Source organism: Quercus suber, unplaced genomic scaffold (assembly GCF_002906115.3).
Source record: "Quercus suber isolate HL8 unplaced genomic scaffold, Cork oak 2.0 scaffold_509, whole genome shotgun sequence".
Taxonomy (NCBI): Eukaryota; Viridiplantae; Streptophyta; class Magnoliopsida; order Fagales; family Fagaceae; genus Quercus; species Quercus suber.
Window position 1 is genome coordinate 545,416 of NW_027069958.1, and position 26,495 is coordinate 571,910.

Here is a 26,495-nt window from a genome sequence, read left to right on the forward strand (position 1 = left end):
TGTCTTAGCTGTTGTAGTAGATTATTAATCGTGTTTCCCAAAAACCCCAAAAAACACCACTAGCTCCAAAGTAAACTTGTTACTTTAGAGAGACAAAAGACTCCTTCCTTGGAAGGGACAATACACTTCTACTGTCCAAGAAAGGCAGAGGACTCACTTTCAGAGAGACAGAGAGGCAGAGGGAACTATATCCCTAGGTTCTTAAGCTTAGGTTTTAACTTAAAAAAAAAAAAAAAAAAAAAAAAAAAAAAATTTTTACATCGAGTTGTTTTTTTTTTTTTTTTGGGTGTGTGTGTGTGTATATATATATATATTTTTCTTGTTCACATCTTAGGTTTAAAGCAATGAAATCACTGATTATCTTTTGGAGACGTCACTCGCCCAGACCTGGCACAGATTTGTTGCAATAACTTATATTGTATCTTATTGCAACAAAATATTTTGTTGTAATAACCATAGCCAAGACATATTTTGTTGTGATAACTTATTGTAAATTTTTTTTTTTTTGTTGCAATAACTTATTGCAAAATTTTGTTGTTGCAATTACTTATTGCAATGAAAAATTTCGTTGCAATAAAGCTTGATGAATTGAGTGATCCGGTCCCAAAAGCCCTCCATGCCCTACCTATTGTAATAAAATTTATTTTGCAATAATATATTTTTCTTAATTTCTAATTTTCGGTTGCAATGGCCATTGCCCTTTTCGTACAAAAGGGTCAGTATTTAAATCTGGAGAGTTTGATGTGATTAGTAGCAATAGAGGCATGTTTCTAATCTTTTTTATTTTTAATACCCTAGTTTCCAATTTTTGTTATTTTCTAATTTTAGGTTTATTTACATTGTTAAGGAGATGCAAGTTTCATTAAAGTTTATGGATTTCCTCTGCAGATAAGAGTGTTACAGTGTTTTGTGATGCAGCAATAAAATCTTATCCAAAGGAGATGGTTGTCACAGCCTTTATAGCGAGGGACAAGTGGTCTATTCCCTTGTTTGCTGGAGTGTACTAGGATACAAATTCAAGAAAAACACTCAATTAAAGGGAGAGTCATTGAGGCTTTAGACTACTTATTTGGCTCATAGAAAATCCATGACTGAGTTGCATGTGGAGATAGATTTGGTCACGTTGCCGAGGATATTAAATTCTAGGTATAGAGAGAAATATGTATCTTCTTATCTAAATTGGAGTTTCTTAAGTAGGTTCAAAGAAGAGGTAGTGAGACCAACCGATATTTGGTTTGGAGTAATTCATGGTTCGGTGAATAGGGTTGCTCGCAACTCAAAACAGGTTGGTTGCCTCTACCATATTCTTGAATTTTTGATTGTTGCGGGCCAAAGATGTGGTTGCAATGGCCATTTCCCTTTTCATGGATTCCTAATTTTGGTTTACAAAAGGGTCAGTATTTAAATCCAGAGAGTTTGATTTGATTAATGGCATATATATGTTTCTAAACCTTTTTATTTTCTAATACCCTACTTTCCAAATTTTCTTATTTTCTAAACACCAACCCATTTAATAAATTTTCATTTTCAAAAAAAGAAAAAAAGAAAGAAAAAGAAAAAGAAAAAGAGGTAAAGGCCCCAATTGTGCTCACTTTCAACCCTAATTTCAGCCATACTCGTAAGGTAGCCATTGAATGTTATTCCCAAAAAAAAAAAAATGACATTGAAGGTCTTTTCGAGAAAATCAAATACATTAAAGTTTCTTTGGTGATCTAAATATGGGGAAGAAAAAGGTATGTATAGTAAGTATAGTAAAGTATAGTAAACTACTTTGTTGCAATAACTTATACCATATCTTATTGCAATAAAATTTTTTGTTGCAATAAAAATATTTTCTTGCGATAACTTATTGCAAATTTTTTTTTGTAGCCTAAATTGTAGTTGTTAGCATTATTCTTATATGAAGACATTAGAACTTAGCACTACTAACACCCCCCCTTCTCACCAAAACAAAAGTGGTCGTATGATCCAAAACAGTCATGCAACCATTATTCTTTGTAATCAAAGAAGATCCACATTTCTTAACCCAAGATTTATGACTCTAAACTATGAAGGGAACTAGGAAGGTAGCATCCCTTTGATTTTTAATTTTCTCAAGACTAATGTTCTGTGAAAACGGTTAAAGTTAAAGCAATATGCCCCCATCTCCATCTTATAAGACTTAATTGTCCAAACATAAATAAGCCTCATTCAGCATCAATCCACTCTTTTCCTGAAATCATTCTCCCTCATAGAAGCATAGCTGGGTGGGTTTCACATATCATTCACTTTCACTCTCCTAAATAAACCAGAGACCAAGGGCACCTTTAATGTTAATTCAAGTACAAACTTTTGATGCTTTAACTTTATAATGCTTGCATTCCTAATATTGTCTAGCCCATAGTGTATTAATTTTCTTCCCAAACTGCATCAAGATGTAAAATGTGATAGGCTTTTATTTGTCAATACACTTATGAGTTCCTTTCATGTTGTGAACAAGTGTATTGGAGCCATGTTGTAATAGTGCAGTGCATCACTGTCAACGGATGGAAATGGAAGAAGATGATTCCAAGGAGGTGTCCTTGGAGCTATAAACTTTATATTATGAGTATATATCAATAAACAGATAAAGACAAGGGAGTAATAAATCTTTTTTTTTGTTGTTGTTGTTGTTGTTGCTGTGCTGGAAAGGAGTCAATATGGGGAAGAAAAAGGTAAGTATAGTAAAATATAGTAAACTACTTTGTTGCAATAACTTATACCGTATCTTATTACAATAAAATTTTTTGTTGCAATAAAAATATTTTCTTGCTATAACTTATTGCAAATTTTTTTTGTTGCAATTACTTATTGCAATAAAAATTTTTGTTGCAATTGAGCTTGATGGATTTGGTCACACTTGGGGTATATGTATGTTTATTTCTTTATTTATTTTTGTTTTGTTTTTTTCTTTTTCACATCTTAGGTTTCAATCATTGAAATCACTGAGTCTCTTTTGGAAACGTTAGTCACGCAAACTTGGCACAAATTTGGAGAATTTCAAGGCCAAAGATAAAGAGACAAGGGTATGTTTGTTTTCATTCATAATGTATTTTTCTTTTAATGATTATGCTTTGATGTAGGAAAAATTAGTGAGTTGTCTACGTTTATTTGTGATGGATTTAGGGTTAGGAAAGAATAAGAATTAGAGAGAAATAAGGGCAGGGAGGTGGAATAGATGGAGAATAAGGTGTAAAAAAACAAAGTTCATAAAAAAGAACATGCTTAGAAAGAAAATGTATCCCTTGAATGGAGGAGTGTGGCTCTATCTCATTTTATCATTTTTCCATTTCTATTCTACTTGATCATTGTAATATTTAAGTAATAATCTAATGCTAATGTTATTATGAAAAATATTTGAGTAATCAAGAAAATTATGAAAAATAATCGTATTGAACATATATGAAAGTGCATTGCTCAAGTAGGTTGACAAAATCTAAAACTCCTTAAACAATATTTTCTTACCCATACAAAGTAGGTAGTCACCACTTTGGATTTGATAATAAATTTTCTTTAGACACCTACCTTAAATAATTGTATAAAAAACCAATAAAAATTTATCATGTATATTAAATCTAATCTGCATAATCAATGTGTAATCTTATAAATTTTTTTAATAGATACTTCAATTTTTTTAAGCTCATTACAAGATTAGGNTGCTCACTTTCAACCCTAATTTCAGCCATACTCGTAAGGTAGCCATTGAATGTTATTCCCAAAAAAAAAAAAAATGACATTGAAGGTCTTTTCGAGAAAATCAAATACATTAAAGTTTCTTTGGTGATCTAAATATGGGGAAGAAAAAGGTATGTATAGTAAGTATAGTAAAGTATAGTAAACTACTTTGTTGCAATAACTTATACCATATCTTATTGCAATAAAATTTTTTGTTGCAATAAAAATATTTTCTTGCGATAACTTATTGCAAATTTTTTTTTGTAGCCTAAATTGTAGTTGTTAGCATTATTCTTATATGAAGACATTAGAACTTAGCACTACTAACACCCCCCCTTCTCACCAAAACAAAAGTGGTCGTATGATCCAAAACAGTCATGCAACCATTATTCTTTGTAATCAAAGAAGATCCACATTTCTTAACCCAAGATTTATGACTCTAAACTATGAAGGGAACTAGGAAGGTAGCATCCCTTTGATTTTTAATTTTCTCAAGACTAATGTTCTGTGAAAACGGTTAAAGTTAAAGCAATATGCCCCCATCTCCATCTTATAAGACTTAATTGTCCAAACATAAATAAGCCTCATTCAGCATCAATCCACTCTTTTCCTGAAATCATTCTCCCTCATAGAAGCATAGCTGGGTGGGTTTCACATATCATTCACTTTCACTCTCCTAAATAAACCAGAGACCAAGGGCACCTTTAATGTTAATTCAAGTACAAACTTTTGATGCTTTAACTTTATAATGCTTGCATTCCTAATATTGTCTAGCCCATAGTGTATTAATTTTCTTCCCAAACTGCATCAAGATGTAAAATGTGATAGGCTTTTATTTGTCAATACACTTATGAGTTCCTTTCATGTTGTGAACAAGTGTATTGGAGCCATGTTGTAATAGTGCAGTGCATCACTGTCAACGGATGGAAATGGAAGAAGATGATTCCAAGGAGGTGTCCTTGGAGCTATAAACTTTATATTATGAGTATATATCAATAAACAGATAAAGACAAGGGAGTAATAAATCTTTTTTTTTGTTGTTGTTGTTGTTGTTGCTGTGCTGGAAAGGAGTCAATATGGGGAAGAAAAAGGTAAGTATAGTAAAATATAGTAAACTACTTTGTTGCAATAACTTATACCGTATCTTATTACAATAAAATTTTTTGTTGCAATAAAAATATTTTCTTGCTATAACTTATTGCAAATTTTTTTTGTTGCAATTACTTATTGCAATAAAAATTTTTGTTGCAATTGAGCTTGATGGATTTGGTCACACTTGGGGTATATGTATGTTTATTTCTTTATTTATTTTTGTTTTGTTTTTTTCTTTTTCACATCTTAGGTTTCAATCATTGAAATCACTGAGTCTCTTTTGGAAACGTTAGTCACGCAAACTTGGCACAAATTTGGAGAATTTCAAGGCCAAAGATAAAGAGACAAGGGTATGTTTGTTTTCATTCATAATGTATTTTTCTTTTAATGATTATGCTTTGATGTAGGAAAAATTAGTGAGTTGTCTACGTTTATTTGTGATGGATTTAGGGTTAGGAAAGAATAAGAATTAGAGAGAAATAAGGGCAGGGAGGTGGAATAGATGGAGAATAAGGTGTAAAAAAACAAAGTTCATAAAAAAGAACATGCTTAGAAAGAAAATGTATCCCTTGAATGGAGGAGTGTGGCTCTATCTCATTTTATCATTTTTCCATTTCTATTCTACTTGATCATTGTAATATTTAAGTAATAATCTAATGCTAATGTTATTATGAAAAATATTTGAGTAATCAAGAAAATTATGAAAAATAATCGTATTGAACATATATGAAAGTGCATTGCTCAAGTAGGTTGACAAAATCTAAAACTCCTTAAACAATATTTTCTTACCCATACAAAGTAGGTAGTCACCACTTTGGATTTGATAATAAATTTTCTTTAGACACCTACCTTAAATAATTGTATAAAAAACCAATAAAAATTTATCATGTATATTAAATCTAATCTGCATAATCAATGTGTAATCTTATAAATTTTTTTAATAGATACTTCAATTTTTTTTAAGCTCATTACAAGATTATGTTTTTTTTTTTTTTTTTTTTTTTTTTCCTTAAGGATGAATCTATTATTTTGGAGGTGAAACTCTTAAAAATATTTATTTTGATTAACAAAAAAGAAAAGAAAAGAAAAAACAAAAAGACTATTAACCTTTTATGAGGAGCATGGCATATAGGTGTCAGTGAAGAAGACCTATGAGCCAACAAATTGTATGTAGAAGCAAGTTATAAAGTCAAACATACAAGTCTCTCAAAGCAAAGTTATGTTTAATTACAATTAGCTATTATAAATCCACGTTTTAATAATTCTCAGTAGGAAAAGGCTGTAATAGGACGATTCCTTCGTAAAGTAGGTCATACTTGAGAAGAGAAGCCCTCATCCAGCATTAGAAAACAACAAAAAGATTTCAAAGGAATAATTCCTAGTGTAACAAATCAAGAAAGGCATGCTTCTCAAACATTCTCTAAAAACAAAAAAATAAAAATAAAAATTGATTTGAATAGCTTTGAAAAAGATTGGCCAAACAAACACCATGTAAAAAGGGCTATGTTTATTTGGGTTGCTATGGTAAAGGTATTAGTAACCTTTTTTTTTTTCAAGGGAAAGTTAAGTGATTTTTTTTTTGTGAGTTTTCTCAAGAAAAGAAAATGGTTTTTGTTTGAATTTGTGAGGTAAAGAGGGTTTTGAGAATTGGACAAAGAGGTTTACAAGTTGTTAGAAAAGAAAACAAGAAATTACAGAGGTTTCAAGGAATCGACTGAAGCCATGGAAAAGGCTTAATTATGCTTTCGTGAATAAACAATGTTGTGACTTGATCATAACTACATTATAAATCAATTGGTGTATTGCCTTGATGATAATGTTGTGAGGCATATCAAAATCCTCAAATCAAACATTACCTAAAGTTTAATTTAAAACTTTTTTCAGTTTCATATTAAATCTTGAATTTTTAAAATCTTTCCAATGTAAGCTTTAAAATTTTTTATATTTGATTTAGGGTTTGTTTTATTGAGTTTTATTAGGGGGTTTAAAAATGTAGACTCAATTAATTAAAACCATACAGTTTAATTAATAGTAATCTTAGATATCAAAATTTTCGAACATTTTGAGAGAATAAAATTATTGAAATTATAAGGTCTAGTTTAAAATCAGCTTCTTCTAAAAAAAAAAAAAATCAGCTAGTTTAAAATATAATTTATGATTATCTAACTCTTTTTCCTTTACGAAATGACAAGGGTCCAGCTGTGACTTCATTGGTTGGGCATAAATGTGGGCGTCCAACCTTATCTGTTGAGTTTAGACATTTCCTTTATGCAAGCTAAGTGGGAAAGGATGATAGATTATAAATAAAAATTTATGGGGCCTTGGTAATTAAATATTGTTCCCAACCATTTTATTGTATTCAGTTGGCTCATGTTGACAGAAAAGTATATGGTTGAGACACGATGAAGTTCAATGGCGGTGTCAAAGCTAAAAATCCTCAGTATTCATTGATCAGTTGAATTTGATTTGATTTCCAGGATGGGGTCCCTTAATTGTATTAGAAGTTCTCATTAGAAATCAGAAAAGGACCAATATCCAACACCTCAATGAGAGTAATGCAATGATGGAGAGCTTGAACTTACTAGTTTTTGGTAGTAGATGGATAGCCCTTTTTTAAAATTTATATATATATATATATATATAATTTTGACTTATGGTATATACTTTTGATAATTGTGCTCTTTAGTAAATTAAGGCACCAATCGATTTTTGGTATAGGTGGGGATTGAATCCAAGATCTCTTATTTAACTATAAAAAACTTTACTAGTTGAGTTAATTGGAATCTGTTAAACTTAATAACTCATTCAATGGTATTTTGCCTTACATGCAAGCCATGAGTCATGAGTGTTATGGTAGGGAGCTATGATGGAGAACTTGAGCTTGAAGCTTGATTCTCAGCATACATTAAGAAACTAGTAAAGGAGAAAGCTACAAAAACATAGGATGGGAGAATGGTTGATTGGAAATTGGAGGAATTACTATTGCTATCACATATTAGTTTTTATTTTCTTCTATAATTTTTTTAATAAAATAAATTAAGACTTAATTTTTTATTAGGATCCAACACAAACCTTACTTAACCCGATCCTTATACATCTCTATTTCTATTTAACCGGACATTATTTTTAGAAATACTGTTTTCAAACAAGCCCATATTCTGGCCCAAAAATGATATAGAATGAAAGAAGCCCAGATGAATTTCAACCATAGTTGGGCTTGTAGTTAAACTCATCCACATCCAGATGGGTCCCAAACTCTCCCTCCACCAGAACAAGATAACTCCAACGTGGCAAGAAGCTAAGGTCCATGTTGGATTTAACAGGCAACAATGTCAGCCACAAAACTTGCCCCAAAAATCCACAATGACACAATTTCCCATTCATCCAAAAAAAAAAAAAATGTCCAGCTTCACTAACACAAGCACTGCTCCCATTCATGCCCAACACACCAAACCACACAGTCATGATCACAGGAAGAAAAGCTCAGTCCCAATAGTCAGAGCCTCATTTCCTAGTGAACAAAATGTGACACATAGAAGAAACTTTGTAGCAACATTGTTAGCAACTTCAATGGCTGCAATTGGTGTACATGGCACACCAATTGCATTTGCTCAGAATTGGGGTACACGTTCATTTCTAAAGGAACGTTATTTTGAGCCAGGGTTGTCACCAGAAGATGCAGTGGCTAGGATTAGACAAACTGCTGAGGGTTTACATAGCATTAGGTACATGTTGGACACCATGGCTTGGAGGTATGTCTTATTTTACATTCGATTAAAGCAGGCCTATCTTTCTCAGGATATGAAAAATGTTATGTCTCTGTTGCCGGAAAATCGCCGGAAGGATTATGTTAAAACTGCAAATGAGTTGGTGGATAACATGATGGAGGTATGTTGTTTGTGCATCCTTTAAGAGTTTATGGCAATCTTCCTCAAATTTAATTTGGTAGCAAATAAAAAATTGGCTGTGCTCGTTGTTCACACTTGACAACTTGGTGAGACTAATTTAGAAAATTATTAAGGCTTTTATGATAAGAATATCCGTAGACACATGTATTTGTTAGAATTTATGTCAGAAATTAGTGAGAGAAAGGAAGAAGGTCCACATAAAAATTTATGTGGTCCGACTTGACCTACATCCATCAACGATTACAACTTTACTGTTTTGAATTGCATATTTCAATGGGCCCATTAAAGATACAAATAATAGACTAAACTCTAAATTAATTTCAGAATTACTTTACATGTATTAGAAGTAATGTTACTACAAGTATGATTATGGTTACTTTATTAAGCTCTGCAACTAGGTTGTAGTACATTGAATCTAAATTAGTTATACAACCTAATCAAACCTTATGCCTGGATATCTCTAATATACTTTCGAAATATTAATTGTAATATAGTTCTATCTTTATTATTGTTCTTTTATGTGTTGGGAAATTTTGTTATACATAGTAGAATAGACCTTCTATCTTTGAAAGGTGAAGTTTCACCAAGTAAAAAGAATTCGGGATTTTACAAGTTATCAACAGAACTACTAGTGAGATTTCCTATTTCTGTATATATTTAACCATTTTTTTTTTTCCAGCTTGACTATTTTGTTCGCACACCGAAAGTATATGAATCATACCTATATTACGAGAAGACATTAAAATCAATAGATGATCTTGTGGCATTGTTAGCCTAGTACAAGATGGAGTTTTATGAGTGCTAAAATGGGAGCATGGCTGCAGTTCTCAATCAATTGGAAACTTGAGATTTCCAGTCAATTTAAGGTGATTACAAGAAAAATGTTGAATTTCACTGGACTTCTGTGCTGAACTCTGCAATTTGTTGATTATTATGTAAGGTGTAGATTGAAGGAATATATAGTTATATACCATAGCTTAAGATCAGGTTATACTGTTATGTGAATGGAAATATTTGTAAGAATAGGGAAAACATGTCTAGAAAATAACAAAGCCCAAAACTCCCACAAGAGACTATACAAACACATTATAAGAAGTTCATAGACATGACTTCTAACATACTTTATATTACCATTACAGAGAGAAATGTTAAGGGCACAATTTTCATAACTTGTTAACATGACAAGTTTTGATCAAAATAACATCAGTTTACAAGGATTAAACTACTAACACCACATTATATTATGTACCAATCATAATAGGCTACGAAAGCAGTAGTGAAATTTTTTATCTAGATTTATGGTTTCAGAACCCTAATAAACGAACATGGATGTCTGTATGTCATAGATTAGCATCTAGAAATTGCCACAGTTGAGGTAACAATTAGCAGCATGAATATGAGTATTCCTCCAAAAGAGCCAATCAAAGATCCAGAAGTGCGCTCACAGAAGGAATTGAATTGTTGGCAGATTGCAACCCAATTGGCACTAGCATTCCCATTGTGTGCCAAGTATACTATAGCTGTTGCTGCAGAAGCTCCAGCAGTAAGAATAGCCAACATTACCTTAGCAAAAGTTGAAATACATTTTCATTAGAAATCTTAAGATTCTTTAATTATATGCATAATAGATTGTAATGTGGATTAAATAAATTTTTTCCTGATGTAGACAAAATGATGTAGTTTTATTGTACGATTGTTTTGAGATTATGTGTTACTTAAGAAATACATAAGCATTGGGTATATGGACAAAAGGGTCTATTTCAAAACATTACATAAATTAAGAGACACAATCAAATTATCCCAAAATTTAAGGGTGTAAATTGTAATTTAGTAGCACAAAAAAAGAAAATGAGATTTTTTTGATTGAAAAGAGAGATGAACCAAGAGTCTTTTAGCACAAGTACTAGTACTTTTCAATATTTCTAACAGAGAGATCCAAGATTTAAAACTCTCTTCTCAAATTATTAAAAAAAGAAAAAAAGAAAAGAAAAAAAGAAGTTAGATAGGAGATAAAGATTGACGTTGTCTTTATATATAAAGCAGGCCACTAAGCTAAATTGTAAAGAATAAAATTATGGTCTCAACCAAGTTAGTCTAATATAATGATACAACATATTTGTATTCTTTATCTTATATATATATATATATTTAAAAATCTAGCAAGGAACATATTTGTTGACTGTTAATTACTCCAGAAGTTTAAGCTTATGGTGAATAGCTTTATCCTTTATTTATTTGTGTCCCAAGTCCTGACGTGATGCTCATATATAAGTGAGCTCATCCATGAAAGAATGGGGGTGGAGGTAAAACTGATGCTCATCCTTATACATGCTCATCTGTAAGTGAGCTCATCCGTGTATTTTCTAGCATAAAGTAGTTTTGACTTTTAAACATTAGGATCTTTTGCACTCAATGTTGCTAAAAGCGCGCTTTATGTGCGCTTAAGCTCAAAGCTAGGAAACTCAAAGCTCTCAATGCTTTGCTAGGCAAAAAAATAAAGCGCATTTAATGAAATGCTCTTTAGGCATGCTTTTTTGGAGCTTTTTGAAGAAGCACAAAGCATGCATAGACACGCTTTTATTTTTTATTTTTTATTTTTTATATTTATCTTATAACTAAAAAAGATAAAGATCATCAAAATTAATTGCTTGATCTTAAAAGAAATGACATGGACCAATGATTTACTACACAACCACTATCCTTAGGGTGTTGTATTGCACGAATAATTTTATTTATTTATTTACATGTCACAAGATAAGAACAATGTTAATTTACAATTCTTATATTTTTGGTCTTTGACTTTTAGATGCATGTTGATTGTACCATATATGGCATTTGATCATAACTATCTTGGTTATGTATTTTTATAAAGCAAGAGAATCATATAAAATATTATGTTTAAACTTTCTATGACTAAATTATTATGATATTGACCATTGATAATTGTTTTTTATTTACTATATAAAAATTTTAGGAATTAAAATGACTTAGGTAAGATTTGAACTTATACAAACATTATACAATGCACTAACCTAATAGGTAAAATATACAAATTTTGAGTTTTTTTTTAATCATATGCTACCTATGAGATATTATATTTGAAAACTATGCGCCGCCCCATATAAGTTGATCCAATATATGCAGCATTATTCTTCTCACAACTTATGAGATAATTATTATTTTTGTTTTTGGGTTTCTAAGCAACTATATGTATGGTTCTAAACTACCTTGCTGCTTTTATATAAGTACAAATTATCTTTACCGTGTCAAAGATGACCAAGATGATCCTACTATTTATTGCTGCACTCCTGATGATGTGAAAGATAGATAGTGGGAGAGAAATTACAAGATAGCCACATACAATCGAATTCGCGATCACAAAGAACCTGTTTGATATAGATACTTAAATAGAGTCAAACTTTTATATATCAAGATAACAAATTTACTTATAATAAATCCCAACAAATCAAAAAATAACTGGTGCATCATGGTGCATGACTTACGTGAAAGTAGGAAGATCATTGTACTGAGCAGAAAATTGGACAAACTGTGTGAAAAATGGTAGTGTTTCGTTTGTTGTTCCCATTGCTACAGCACTTCCTAGAGTTCCAATAGCCGCAATAATTCGAAGAATTAAGTCCACTATAGAGAGCCCTCTAGTGACCCCTTGTGTTGAGGTTAAACGCTTGGAAGTTTCACCAGCCTCAAGTGGTTGAGGTTCTGTCTTCATTTTGATGGGGGCTAAAGTCTTCTTTTTTCTTTTACACTGGCTTTGGATAATGCTATAAGCTGAAACTGCTTGACAGAGAGGTTAGGGAAAGACATGCATTTATACAAATCATCACACGAAAGCAGATGTGGATTTTCTAAAAGAACCAACCAGTTAGAAACAATCAAAGTGGAGAGGTTAGCCAAGTTGAATTGATCTGAGTTTTCCTTCTGTAAGCTGATGAAATGTATGTCATTTTGTGACTTGGTGCAGGCCAAATGGTACATGATTTTTTTTATATTATTTTTTTTTAACACCAAACTTAGGAGGGAGCTTTGTATTATCTTAGCAATCCTACCTGCTCATACTTGCTTTATCTTGTGGATATTTTAAAATATAACAAATGTCTTCCTAGCCAGTTCCTAGCTACTCAAATTGTAACAAAGTCCTTGTACAAATTTGGATCTGTTCAATGCCCTCTAAAATTAAAATGCTGTAAGCTGTATAAATGGGGCATTTAGCATCTAATCGAGGTTCTAAGCGTTGACATGTATAAGTTGGGGAGAGGTCAATTAAGAAATTAATATAACGTATAGGAATATCACTTAATTTATAAGTTTGGGCCAATGAGTTTGGTTTCGAGTTGTTATATTAATCACTTGTTCTTATCATTAATTAATATGTAATTAGTCACAAATCTATACAATGCATGAGAAAATTTAATATAATTATTTTATAAGAATATAATGTAAAATTTTTAGGTTAATATTACACAATTATAATATTGTTTTATATAAATAGAGAAAATGTTATTAAAAGGACATTTTTTAAAAATATACCATAATCTGTTGACTAATTTGAACATATTCAAAAATATTTATAAAAAAACACTCTAATTCTGTGGAACATATGTAACATTTTACATTAAGTTTAAAGTTTTATATAAGTTTAGAATTGTAGCATTTTTTTCCAATTATAAGTATAATGCCTATATTATTGAAACTTAAATTTTAAGGTAATCTTTCTTCTCAAAATTTTTTTAGGTAATCTTTTAATATTTATAATATTTATTAGTTTTTTTAGAGCCAATATCTCTATTTTCTAATGCGTATTTTGTTTATATTTTTTAGCCCAAAACTAAAGAGTTTGGTCTAAATAGAATAAAATTTCATACTTTTCAACTCAAAAATTAGGGGGTGAATATTTTTTAAGCCTAAAATTGAATAGGTAACCTAAAAAAAGAATCAATTTAAGGCTCAATTAGTCCAAAATGGACAGAATGGATTGAAGTGGACCAAAGTGGGCTGAAATAGATTGAATGGACAAAAATGGACCAAAGTAGAACAAGTGGACCAAAATGATACCCTATTATGGTTTAACATGAGCGTATGTGGCAGCAATAAATGCATTACCGTCGTCAATGGACTACCCTTTACTCAACCACAGATGGAGTAAATATGCGAGTCTCTTTTGTACAACTATAGCAGTCGTTAGCATGAACATCACTTTGACTCATCACTAGTGGAGCTTTTTACTCAACAATTGATGGGGCAAATATGAGAGTTTTCCTCACTCTACTTGGCAGGACCCACTAGTGAACACTTGCCTAATTAAACCATCAGTTTTGATATAACCAATTATTAAATACATGTAAAACAAAATGAAAAATGCATTTAGGCCCCTAACAACGACTTTCTACCAATTTTACTGATTGACAATTGATGTCCAAGTGATTAATTAATAGGTTTCATGGATAATAGACACACAACAGTAATAGAACAATCACATCTCAACTGACACACTAACATCGTGGATTGTTTATGAAGTGAAAACTCAAAACACCTTTCTATTCTTCTAGCTGAAGTCAGATTCTAAAGCTAATAAGGAATTCTCAAAAGACTTTCACAAAATTTGATGTTCTATGTTATTTGACATAACACATCAAATTTGCATTCCAAACTCGAGGCATCATCAAGCCTCTACCTTGAACTTGAGGGAAAGTGTTAAAGATTTGAGTTATCATATGTTTGTGTAATGTCCCAAGAGGCTTAATATATTGTAAGCTCAACTAGGGGTAACCGTAACTTCGATATGTACCTTACCCTGCTTAAGGTTATTGTAACACAGTTAAGAATATAGTTAAACTCTAGCCCCTAAGAGCTTCATCCATGAATGGAGGCCAGACCATGTAATATCTATATTTTCTTTCTCTTGTGATTCCACTCTTTTACAATCTAATATTTCTCACTCAATCTTTTATTTTTAACATTTAAAAAAAAAATAATGACTCTATCTGGCTATTGCACTTACAGACTACAATCCAAGCTCAAAAGTTACCTTGGATGTGAAGTGTAAACTCGTGTCTATAATTGCATAACACATGTTTCATTACACATGCTGAGGATTCTTTGATTGAGACAAACCAAGGAATACTAATTTCAGTTAAAGCAAACTTTGTTGATAATTGTGTTTATACTTTAAAAGTGTGTTCCGAAGTGAAAGTACGAATCATATCATATCTGTATTTGAGAATGAGTTCAGATTTTGGTGGACCCTTGCTTGTATAAAATGACAAGACACACCAGGTTTTATGGAATTTTTTGCGAGATTATTTGGGTCCGTAGATTTGTAAAAAAATTGGCACTATACAAACATTGGCGGAGTGAACATTAACTAAATCATTGAGAGTTCATATCATGTGGATGAATCTAAAAAAAAAAAAAAAAAAAAAACCATATGCAGAAATGTAAAGAGAGAACTTACCGCAATAACATTTTTTTATACATCTCTGAATCGCTAAGCCTCTTCCATTGCAAGTGAAGTAATCACCATTACTGCTATTATCATTATCATCATAGATCTAACATGTGAATAGGAGATAAACATGTAGCCAAAGAGAACTTGCCGATTAATTCTAATAGAAATATATGAACATTTGATTCTATATATATGAATTCACATGGATAGTGAATACTTAGATTTACTATTTTATCATCTGAAAATTACAAAGCTATAAAGAAAGCTTTCCGGCAAGTCATCCTTGGCTGCAGCAAATTACCTCTCATCCTCCACATGTAGGAGCTTGATGATAACACCATAAACAGCAGCAACCAACAAGAAGCATTTGTCAAGTAGGGAATTTGTGGAAGTGGGCTGGACAAGAAGAAGAAGAAGAAGAAGAAGAAAAAGAAGAAGAAGAATCACAAAATGGGACTGTGAGCTTTCTTGTGTTTGAACTTTGAATGTGAAGTGTTATTCTTGCTGGTAAAGAGTTGTTATTGTGTTTGTGTGGTTACTGGTTAGGTACATAGGCATGTTCTCCTTTTTGTATGTGAAATTGGTGAACTTGAACCAATAAGATGAGAGAGAAGAAATGATTAGTACTTAAAGTGGGGTTGGAAATTAGATGCAACAATTGCATAGGTGTCAAGAATCTAGTAGAAATCAAATGTAAAGATAAAAAATATAATTCTATCACCTGCAGTGAAGATAGCTTATGCACTATATTGCTCCAAAGTCTAAACCCATCAAGATATTATGTGTCTTCTCTTTTCTACCGACATGTGATTGTACAGTAATGTACTTTAGCAACAAATTGACAGTTTGCAATGAGTTTTCTGCGTGTGATCGTTTGCTAAGTTCAACTTTAAGGACAGAGGCATTACTTAATTTTTTTTTTGATGAGTAGAGGCATTACTTAAATGAAGGTTAGGCCTCGATTGTCTAGCATTTTCTATTCAAAATTTACTTTTCAGCTTTTTCTTTATGCCAAATTGCCAATTAATTGTTTACTTTTTGTCGGCGTAAACATAATAATAATAATAATAATAATAATAATAATGAAAATAACACAAAGCTAGTTCATTCTTGAATTTGGTTCATTTTCATTTTTGACACTTTCTCCCTTCACCTTTTTTGGCGTACGTATCTAATTTAATATCTGAATTAATATATATTAGCCTATTAATTATCAAATTAAAAAGAATAAAATAATCTCTCTCATTTTTAACATGTGATTAAACATTTTCACAAACTCTTCATCTTCTATATTAACTCCCACATCTTTACATTTATGTTGTAATATAAATCAATTTTAATTATATAATATTAAAATGTTCCAACACTTTTTTTTAATAGGATATATTTACTTTGGAAAAAACTTAGAATACATTTTCTTAAGTACTGTATTTTAAGTTCATAATTAAATTTAATCATGTAATTGCATTGGTTAATATAGCACGTTGCAACCACATGATTGAATTTATTTGAGAAATCTAAGGTAAATTGTCCATCTACTTCTACTCTCCGAATCAAAGTCTTTCAAAAGTCTATGCAATGCAAGCAAAGAAACATTTTATTCTACCATATTCATAATTCCAAAGGGTCATTAACCTTAATTTTTTTCCCCACTATGAAATATATACTTTCAGATTGGATTGGAATATGGGGATAGGTACTGATTTTCAAGCTTGGGGGAAAAAATGCAGAATGTGCATCTTGACAGAGTTTTCAAAGAAGTTATGAGGAGATGGCATTACTTGGTGATGTAATGGAATGGGGCAGTGGATATGGTTATGGGCATGACATGGGCTGTAAATAAATTTTTTTTGGTACCAATTTGATCCTTATGAAAAAGAGAACTCCTTTCTTGTGAACTCTGAACACAGTCATCCCTATTTTCTGCCCAATCTTCAGGTGCAAGTGTACTAGCACCCACTTGCTTTTGGGTCACGGATTTAGAATGGAATCCCTCTACTCTTGACTTCTAGGCTATACACCTAATATGTTGGACTATCTAAAGCTTACATCATTAATTCTCACATTAAAAACTATAAATGAATATAAATGAAAAATTCATTTATAGTTTTTAATGTGAGAATTAAGTAATTCAACTCTCATTAAGTTGTATTTATTTTATCTTCAAAAAATCAAAATACACCAGAGTTTGGGTTCAAGTTGAACATCAAAGCGTTTCTTACCAAGTCTTGAAATATTTGTTATAATCCTTAAAGTACATTTGTATGTTCATAGCATTCATGTTTAGAAAGTCTTTCCCTTAAATTTAGCTAGACCAAAATGGACTAAAATGCCTAGTTTATATGCTTCAACAGGATCATAACAATAATAAATGTTATGTTTAGGGTTTTAAATAATACAAGTTTAAGATATATATATATATATATTAATAAGTTTGGATTTACAATTGTTGCTCTCAATCTAAACTTGTCTTTTCCCATTATGTAAGTACAAAAAAATGGACCGAATGATTTGAAGTGAACCGAATGGACAAAATAGGACCAAAGTAGACCAAATAAGACCTGTTTAGATTCAAAGTGAACCGGATTGGACCTTATAGGACCAAATTGGACCGAAGTGGATAGCATGGACTGAATAGAATCAATCTTCAGGTGCAAGTGTACTAGCACCCACTTGCTTTTGGGTCACGGATTTAGAATGGAATCCCTTTACTCTTGACTTCTAGGCTATACACCTAATATGTTGGACTATCTAAAGCTTACATCATTAATTCTCACATTAAAAACTATAAATGAATATAAATGAAAAATTCATTTATAGTTTTTAATGTGAGAATTTAGTAATTCAACTCTCATTAAGTTGTATTTATTTTATCTTCAAAAAATCAAAATACACTGGAGTTTGGGTTCAAGTTGAACATCAAAGCGTTTCTTACAAAGTCTTGAAATATTTGTTATAATCCCTAAAGTACATTTGTATGTTCATAGCATTCATGTTTAGAAAGTCTTTCACTTAAATTTAGCTAGAACAAAATGGAATAAAATGCCTAGTTTATGTGCTTCAACAGGATCATAATAACAATAAATGTTATGTTTAGGGTTTTAAATAATACAAGTTTAAGATATCTCTTTATATATATATATATATATTAATAAGTTTGGATTTAGAATTGTTGCTCTCAATCTAAACTTGTCTTTTCCCATTATGTAAGTACAAAAAAATGGACCGAATGAATTGAAGTGAACCAAATGGACTAAAGTGGACACAAATGACCTGAATTGGACTAAATAGACCGAGTTGGACTGAATAGGACCAAAGTTGACTGAAGTGGACCAAATAGGACCGAATCGACAAAATAGGACCAAAGCAGACCAAATAAGACCTGTTTAGATTCCAAGTGAACCGAATTGTACCGAATAGAACAAAAGTGGACCAAATAGGACCAAACTGGACAAAGAAGACAAAATAGACCGAATAAGACCAATGTGGACCGAAGTCCGCTACAAAAATATAAGAGAAACACACTTGTAGTTGTAAAATTTGGTTTAAAAATCAAATAAAAATAATAATGATGTTGTGAAGGCTTCAAAGTGAGGTAGCAAATATAGATATAAAATATATATGATATTAAGTTTTATTTATTAATCTTATTTAAACAAACAATTCATGCTTTATAAATAAATATAGGACATTCAATATTTGGCACCTTATTATCAATCTGGGTTTTGATGTATTTGGCATTATAAAAAAAGGGTGCACATAGTTGTTATTGTAGTTTAATTGCATGGGCTATGCATGTTTGGCATGTGAAGATTGGATAATCTTCCTATAATTGGTCATGGTGTGTTTCTTCTTCTATATGTCTCACTGATGTTTCCACAATGGGTTTTCCGCATGGCTTGAAAGTTGGAACTACAACTATTGTTTAATTTTTCTATGAGGGTTCTTGCTTTTTATATAGATGTACGGGTCGAGTTTAGCCTAATTCTTTTAATCACATATAATTTTTAGGAGAGTAAGTTGTCTACACCTCCTTTGCTGTGAAGCAAGTCAAAGACTTGCACGCCACTCTAAAAAAAACAATTCCTAGTGGGAGTTTAAATACAAGCTATGTATTGGGTATTTATTGGGAAGCAAGTCAAAGACTTGCATGTCACTCTAAAAAAAACAAATCCTAATGGGAGTCTAAATACAAGCTATGTATTGGGTATTAAAAGGAATGGTTGACATTTGATTAGTTTTTGTCAAATAAATAAGGAATTAAAAAAAAAAAAACTATGTGTCAAATAAATAAAGAATTAAAAAAAATTAAAAATTATGTGAAAATTTGTGAGACTACCAAAGCTTATGTGGCATAATATGGAAAACTCAAAAAAAGTCAAATTTTTGGCTATTATATATTAAATATTTGAGAGAGAACAATTTAACCCACTGAAGTCAAGAAGAATCAAATTAATATCTTTTTAGAGCATTAGCATCTAGTTTCTAAAAATTATCCCATTTTACCATCTCAAAAACTACTTTATCTATTACATCATACCACTTCACAACACACCCAACATCCCAAACTCTATTTGATTTTTCAATTTATTTAGATATTTTTTTTTACTATTTCTATATCTCTCTCTTCCTCTTCCTCTCTTTCTACCTCTTTCTTAAAGCAACCAACAACCACCACGGCAACCCTCCACCACCACCATGAACTTGACCCATAACACAATAGCAAATACAATGAAACTCACCCCCCTTAACCCCCCCCCCCCCCCACACATCAGTCACAAACCCAACCACACCTGCACTCATCAAACCCACCACCACAAAAAAAAAAAAAAAAAAAACCAACCAACCACCACCAAAACTCATCAACCACAACCACAATCCCCACCATCAACAACACAAAAACCATCCATACCCAAATTAACTAGACCAAACCATGACCAAAACGACCCATGGCCAAGACCTATCACTACCCATACCCATGGCCAAAATCCATCACCAAAATTGATTAGCAAGCAAATCCAACACCACCCATACCCATGCCTAAAACCCATCACCAAACCCGATTAGCAAGCAAACCTAACACCACCCAAACCCATGACCACGTCGATCTCGCTTTTGCAACAACCACACAGCCGCAAACTACCAAACCCACGTTGATATTTCATCCAAAACCACAACCCATCACCACCCATACCCATGGCCAAAACCTACAAACCCATGCCAATCTCGCAACCAAAACCACAACCCTTGACCATGCCGATCTCGACACAGAAAAACACTACCATCGCCGTGAGAGAGAGAGAGAGAGAGAGAGAGAGAGAGAGAGAGAGAGAGAGAGAGAGAGAGAGAGAGAGAGAATCAGAGAAGTGAAAGGGAGAGTGGGAGACGAAGAGAGATAGAGAATGCGAGCAGAGAGGAAAGCAAAGAGACTAAGGTTGCGTTTGGCATTGGCTGAAAAATGCAACTTTTTTACTATTTAATTTATATTTGCTACTATTCAGCTTATTTTTGGCACTATTCATGGGTCCTATTGTATATTTTGATAGTATTCATAAGTCTCACTGTACTATTTCAGCTAGTTTTTAGTTTTATCTATAATACTTTCAGTAAAATGTTTTCAGTTTCAGTTAAATAAGCTGTTCTTAAACAAACTCTAAAAATATGAATTTAATATTATACCATTGTGCTACAGTAATGTCTTACAACTATAAGTCCAAATAAAGCATATCTTTTGTGCTTTGATGCTAAAATTTAGCATATCATTACATTTGAAGGCTGGACACTTATGCTCGTTTGAGATGTAATAAAGTTGCTTTAGTTTTTTCTAATAATACAAAAGAGAGTGAGGACAATATTGTCTGGCTTGCAAAATTCACATCTATACTTTTTCCCATTATACAACTTTTTATTATGAGATTAAATTCTATAAGGATGGGGTGTAAAACCTATGTTTTACACCATCCAATAAGTGATTGCCACATTAGCATTTTATTTAAAATTTATTAAAATTCAATACATCCTATCATACCTAATAACATCTCAATAGATTACCAATTTGGTTGGATTTATATATGGGTATTAGAATTGATTGAGTATGATTGTGTTTATTCTTAAATATGTGATAAGATGATGTGGCATGTTAGGATTGGAGGGGTAAAACATGGGTTTTACACCACATCCTTATAGAATTTAATCTCTTTTATTATTATTTATTTTTGAGATAAAAGATATGAAAGGTTAATTTAATAGAAAAAGCTCTTTATCCACTGTACAACTTAATATTGAATATACAAAGCTCTTTTATCCACTCTATCATACGAGCAATTATAAGATCCACATGGTGGACAAGTGATATGGTCCACCATTCCATTAAAAAACTTTCATCTGTTTAAAATTGTTAGTTAGAAATTTCTTTTTAAACAGAAATTAATTATTGACTCAGCAATTTTAAACAAGTGGAAGTTTTTTAGTGGAATGATAGACCACATCACTTATCTACCAGAGGACTCTATAATTTCTCCTATCATACGGGCTAAGAGTTGTGCAGCTTCACCGGTAGTTTGGTACCTCTAGCCTCTTGGTCTTTCTTACAAAACTTTAAGTGTCTAAGTCTCCTTCATTCGTGGGTTTCAATTAGCTATTTTGTAATTTAATAAGAAATACGGAGGCTCGATCTTCGGCTACACAAAAAATCAACTAAGTGAGTGTTCGGAATCGGCGTTTCTACGTTTGGTTTTTTTTTTTTTTCCCTACTGCTGCACACGTTTCAGGGGGACAAAGTTACTATTCATCACTATTTATCACTGTTCACGCACTATTCATGGGACTCACAACCACTTTATTCAGAAAAAATATTAAAAATGGGTCCTACAATATTAGTCACCAATTTAAAAATTATTTTGCTATCGTGTTTTTAGTTTTCAGTTTTTAATTTTCAGCAAAATAAGTTGTATTCAAACAGATCCAATGTATCTTGGTCTTTTGATAAACGCAATAAGAAAAAAATTCAGGCCCAATCCAGGTCTTCAAGGCAACCATCTTTCCGTCAAGCCCATTTGCTCTCAAAGCCCATGACCAACCCACCTACCCGAACGCTCAAAGTTCATCTCTGCGTACTGCGTAGTCTCTAGGCTGCTTTGTTTTAGTAGGACGGTGTGGAATTCAATCAAGTAGGGCCGCTTCTGCCGTCGGATCCAAGATCAATCAGGTTATCAAATCCATTACTCTCTATATTCTTCTATTACATGCTTTAAACAAAGCTTAGTAATTAGTATACAATGTTCATTCATCAATATACCAATACCGCTTTTGTAAATTTAACAACCTTGCAGCCATAATTATGTGAAGTTTCAGCCTTTTGCTCATCTGGGTCTTTTTTATTTTGGGTTTTCATTAATGATTTTGCTCTGAAATGGGAACATAAATTTGAATGCTTGTAATAAATGCTTTGTTTCTAAAGTTGTTTTCTTAGCTATGTAAAGGACCTGTATTAACAAATTTGAATTGTTCAATCTTCAATATGTTAACTTTAGCTGTGAACTAGTTGTGCTGGTCATTGAAAAAGTCTTTTGTGCTCCCTTACATGACTTGGTTATTTATTTTGTTATTGATTTTGTTGGTTACTAAATTGGCTTGTGCATGAATATATTTGTTGAGATATTTATTGAAGTTTCATTAGCGTCAGAGTGTATTTGCGCAATAATTGACCATTTGAATGAATGGATTGGATGAGGCATAGGATTAGACAACTAATGGAATAAAGTGTATAACTATGACATAATGTAGTAAGTCTTACATTTTCAGGAGACGATGGGGGAACGGTTGTGATGGGTAGTTGGAACATATACGGAAGTAATCATTTGTGTCGTGTATTGACATTAAGCTTGAAGGGAGAAAATTGTTGGGAGACTGAGAATTAGAGTTGAATGGTCAAAGTGGAGCTCTGCATTTTGAGTGTTGTGTAATTATGTTATTATATCGATAAAGCCATACGTAATACAAAATTCCCATTTGTCAATTTAAGAAGCTTGTTTAGAGTAAGTTTATTTTATTTTTTTATGAGGATGCTGAGATGAATTAGTAAATAAGTAAAAATTGCAAGAATGGAAGTGATTATTAGGACCAGTTGTATAAGGGCATGGTTTACTTCTGCACTTGCAAGATATGTAATATTCCTGCAATGTCAGGCAGGAATATTACATATCTTTTGCTACTTTGTTATGTTGATTGACAACAATGAATGGATGAATGGGCTCATTTCTTTTGTAATGTAATTGCTGTGAAATTTCTCTCTTCTGTTTGGACATTGCATTCAAATGCTTGCACTTGTTGAGAAGTTTAAAATCTAGTTTTTTCATTTGTGATAGATATAAAATCAGTTGTTCATAGTTGCATTCCTCACCGGTGCAGAAAGCAGAAAATGTCAGGTGCAAATAATGAAGATATAAAGGAGCAGGAGCTTGCTGATAATACTCTAAATAATCAAGTTGATGGTGACAGTTCCGTGGATGACCTTAACAAAGCTTTGGATAAAAATGATGACAATCCCATGCCTTCACCCCAGCAGGAGGTATTGTGGAAATTCTTCTTTTTTATATTTGGGTTTGTTTTATGAAAGAATATGGGCTTCATACGTAATTAGGTCTAGGAAGCACAGACACAGGTATGGCACTGTGACACAAGCAATTTCTGAAAAATTATAACATAAGATGGTGAGTATGACACGGGTACAGCACCACAAATGAAGTGTTTGAGCTTCCTAGATCAGGATAAAGGACAATAAAAAATTGAACACGTTAAAAAATTCAGATCTCATGTTATTTAATTTGATACCCCTGAAATCATAAAATGCTGAGAAAAGATTTTGTTTGGCCAAAATTTTTACCTGTCTCAGTTTTCTCCACAAGACAACTCAGAGAAAATATAAAATTCTTAGAGGCAAGGTGGTTCACTTCCATTTTGTAGTGCCTGAAATTTGAAATCTAAAGCTACATTGCATTAATCATAACTTTCCAAGAATTGAAAAGTGGTGTCACAGGCATAGTTTTCCAAAATAGTCTCATCGTATCATTGTCAATTTGTCATCATGGAATACAGTAAAATCATTCTCTGGTATGTCTTCTGCAGGAGGAGATAGTCAAGAAAAAGTATGGAGGACTATTACCCAGGAAGCATCCATTGATATCCAAGGTGAATATTTTTTTTCCTACCTCATCCTCTCTCTTTTTCTCTGAAGACATTAATTTAGTTCAAGTTTTACCCTGAAAGTAACCGCAAATAAATTTTTTTTTCTAGGACCATGAACGTGCTTTTTTTGATTCTGCTGATTGGGCATTGGGAAAGGTACTCATTTTAATTTCTTGAGAACTTCAAAACAGTTACAGTTGCTATAACGAGTTTTGACATGGACTGCATAATTTCTAGTTTAAATGCCTAATGTCTTGGCCTGCCACCTGCCTCTTTGACTTGTTGAACAGCAAGGAGCACAAAAACCTAAAGGACCCCTTGAAGCACTCCGCCCAAAGTTGCAGGTACTTACTGTTAAGTATGGCTTTTTACTCTACTTGTAGTTTAGACTGAGCTTACCACGCAATAATTTAATAGATCTTTACATGCCATGCAGGAAAATCAATAAATTGTGTTGTTTATTACAGTTTTAAATTGTTTATATGGAGCTGCCTGGGGTTAATATCATGATAAACCTGCATATAAAGCAAAGCATAATTAGAACTGGAAAGAAGTTCCAGATAACTTGGGGTCAGCTTTGATCATTTATTCATGTGCTAAAATTGAAATTTTAAAGTTTTATAGATAGCCTTTTTATATGAAACTTTTATGTATTAAATTACTACTTGGTGTGCATGCTTTGGTGCCTCTGGTATGATTATCACTTAGCATTTTACTTTAACAAAGGGCAAGATAACCATTATTGTTCTCAACAGTGACCAACCTCCTATTCCTGCCATAATTTGCTATAACTCCTGCAAAAAGAAAGGAAAAAATAAAGAAAAGAAAAAATTAGAAGTCAATGATTTCTAGCTCAAATGACATCTATTCTCTTTGTAAGAGGTAAAGGCCAAGGTGGAGAGTGAGGTTGTGGGTTCAACAAGACTCACCTAATGCATCAATAATTACTGCTAAAAAAACTCTGGCCAAAGTAAAAAAACAAAAACCAAATAAAAGGTAACCAGATAATTCACAGCAACATGAAGTTGAAAAAAATCCTATACAACTAGGGCTGTGTTTCGTATTTTAGTTTTCCGTCTGTCTTCATTTTAACAGTGCTCTTTCTTCTTTGTGTTTTCCTGGTCTTTCTTATGCGTATCAGCCGACGCCACACCAGCAAGTTCGTTCAAGGCGCTCAGCTTATGCTCCTGCAGATGAAGGTGGTGAAGGTATGTGCAATAAATGATCATGTCCTGGTCCTAGTGCATGACCAGTGAATCCACTAACTAGTATTTGCCAGAACAATGTTTCAGCCCCCCTTCTCTTTTTATACAGTTGATGGCAGCAACAATCACTCCATTTCATCTGAGGACCAAAGCTGTATGTTAGATGCTGGGGAACAAAATGATACCACTTCTGATGGTGATAACAATGACAAAACTGGTTCCAATGATCAAAAGTGCCACGAGTAGCTGTCTGTGCTAGGCTTCAGTTCACTCCTGACAGAACGGCAAATGGTAACTTGAAGTTGGAAGCTGCTTAGACCTTCTTAAGGTCCTTTACTGAATAAGCAAAACATAGCAAAATTTTGCATCGATTTTAATAGCCATATAACATTTGAGTGCTTATACGATTCTCATCATCTGCTTGAATTCTCCTTTACTGCTTGTAGTTCACAAGAAGGTATCACATGCATCAGATAAATGCATTCTTTCTCTTATTACATGTGTGGCCTGTTTACCTTGTGAGAAGATGATGATATATCGCCTCACAAACTAAGAGGGAGAATGCATATATTTAATGCATGAAATTGACAGAACATAAAAAGGTTGGAGGGAGATGGAAACGGGCCTCACAAAATGACAAGAAAGTGCCCAATGGCCCAACTTTTGCGCGTTATCACCAATACAGAGTGTTGCTTAAAAGATAGATCTGAATGTTAATTGAGGTTTTTGAAGTTATGTATAAAAAACATAACTACAATTATTTGGAGTATGGAAACATAGAAAATAAACTAATATTAGATAAGTTTTCAAATGAAAAACATGAATAAGGCAAGAGTGACAATGAGTGAATTAGACGTCTGGATTGGTCAATGTCTTTGTATTTGAGGCATATCATGATTCCTGCATGGCAAATTCCAAATTCTAAACGGTTAAACAAGCTAGTTC

At 32.3% G+C, this 26,495-nt stretch overlaps 3 protein-coding genes across 6 annotated transcripts; 2 read left to right on the forward strand and 1 right to left on the reverse strand.

The window, feature by feature from the left end:
- Positions 1 to 8,178: 8,178 nt before the first annotated feature.
- LOC112005575 (photosynthetic NDH subunit of lumenal location 2, chloroplastic) lies at positions 8,179 to 9,795 on the forward strand. The gene is made up of 2 exons (XM_024037863.2): positions 8,179 to 8,673; positions 9,373 to 9,795. Exons 1-2 carry the CDS (start codon positions 8,185 to 8,187, stop codon positions 9,469 to 9,471), a joined length of 588 nt encoding a protein of 195 aa, XP_023893631.1. The 5' UTR covers positions 8,179 to 8,184; the 3' UTR covers positions 9,472 to 9,795.
- Positions 9,796 to 9,799: 4 nt separating this feature from the next.
- LOC112005576 (casparian strip membrane protein 3) lies at positions 9,800 to 15,742 on the reverse strand. Of its 3 annotated transcripts, XM_065763489.1 has the most exons (5): positions 15,461 to 15,741; positions 15,166 to 15,236; positions 12,197 to 12,488; positions 11,956 to 12,079; positions 9,800 to 10,256 (listed from the first exon to the last, which is right to left on the reverse strand). In XM_065763489.1, exons 3-5 carry the CDS (start codon positions 12,421 to 12,423, stop codon positions 10,041 to 10,043), a joined length of 567 nt encoding a protein of 188 aa, XP_065619561.1. In that variant the 5' UTR covers positions 12,424 to 12,488; positions 15,166 to 15,236; positions 15,461 to 15,741; the 3' UTR covers positions 9,800 to 10,040. The 3 variants fall into 3 exon arrangements, with proteins under 3 accessions (XP_065619561.1, XP_023893633.1, XP_023893632.1); XM_024037865.2 differs by having other exon boundaries at positions 12,197 to 12,482; positions 15,166 to 15,742; XM_024037864.2 differs by having other exon boundaries at positions 15,166 to 15,741.
- A 6,490-nt stretch (positions 15,743 to 22,232) lies between these two features.
- Positions 22,233 to 25,976, forward strand: LOC112005572 (uncharacterized). 2 transcript variants are annotated; one of them, XM_024037858.2, is made up of 7 exons: positions 22,233 to 22,366; positions 23,569 to 23,728; positions 24,286 to 24,348; positions 24,454 to 24,501; positions 24,636 to 24,689; positions 25,487 to 25,553; positions 25,660 to 25,976. In XM_024037858.2, exons 2-7 carry the CDS (start codon positions 23,579 to 23,581, stop codon positions 25,794 to 25,796), a joined length of 519 nt encoding a protein of 172 aa, XP_023893626.1. In that variant the 5' UTR covers positions 22,233 to 22,366; positions 23,569 to 23,578; the 3' UTR covers positions 25,797 to 25,976. The 2 variants fall into 2 exon arrangements, with proteins under 2 accessions (XP_023893626.1, XP_023893627.1); XM_024037859.2 differs by having other exon boundaries at positions 22,236 to 22,366; positions 23,526 to 23,728.
- The last annotated feature ends 519 nt before the right edge of the window (positions 25,977 to 26,495 follow it).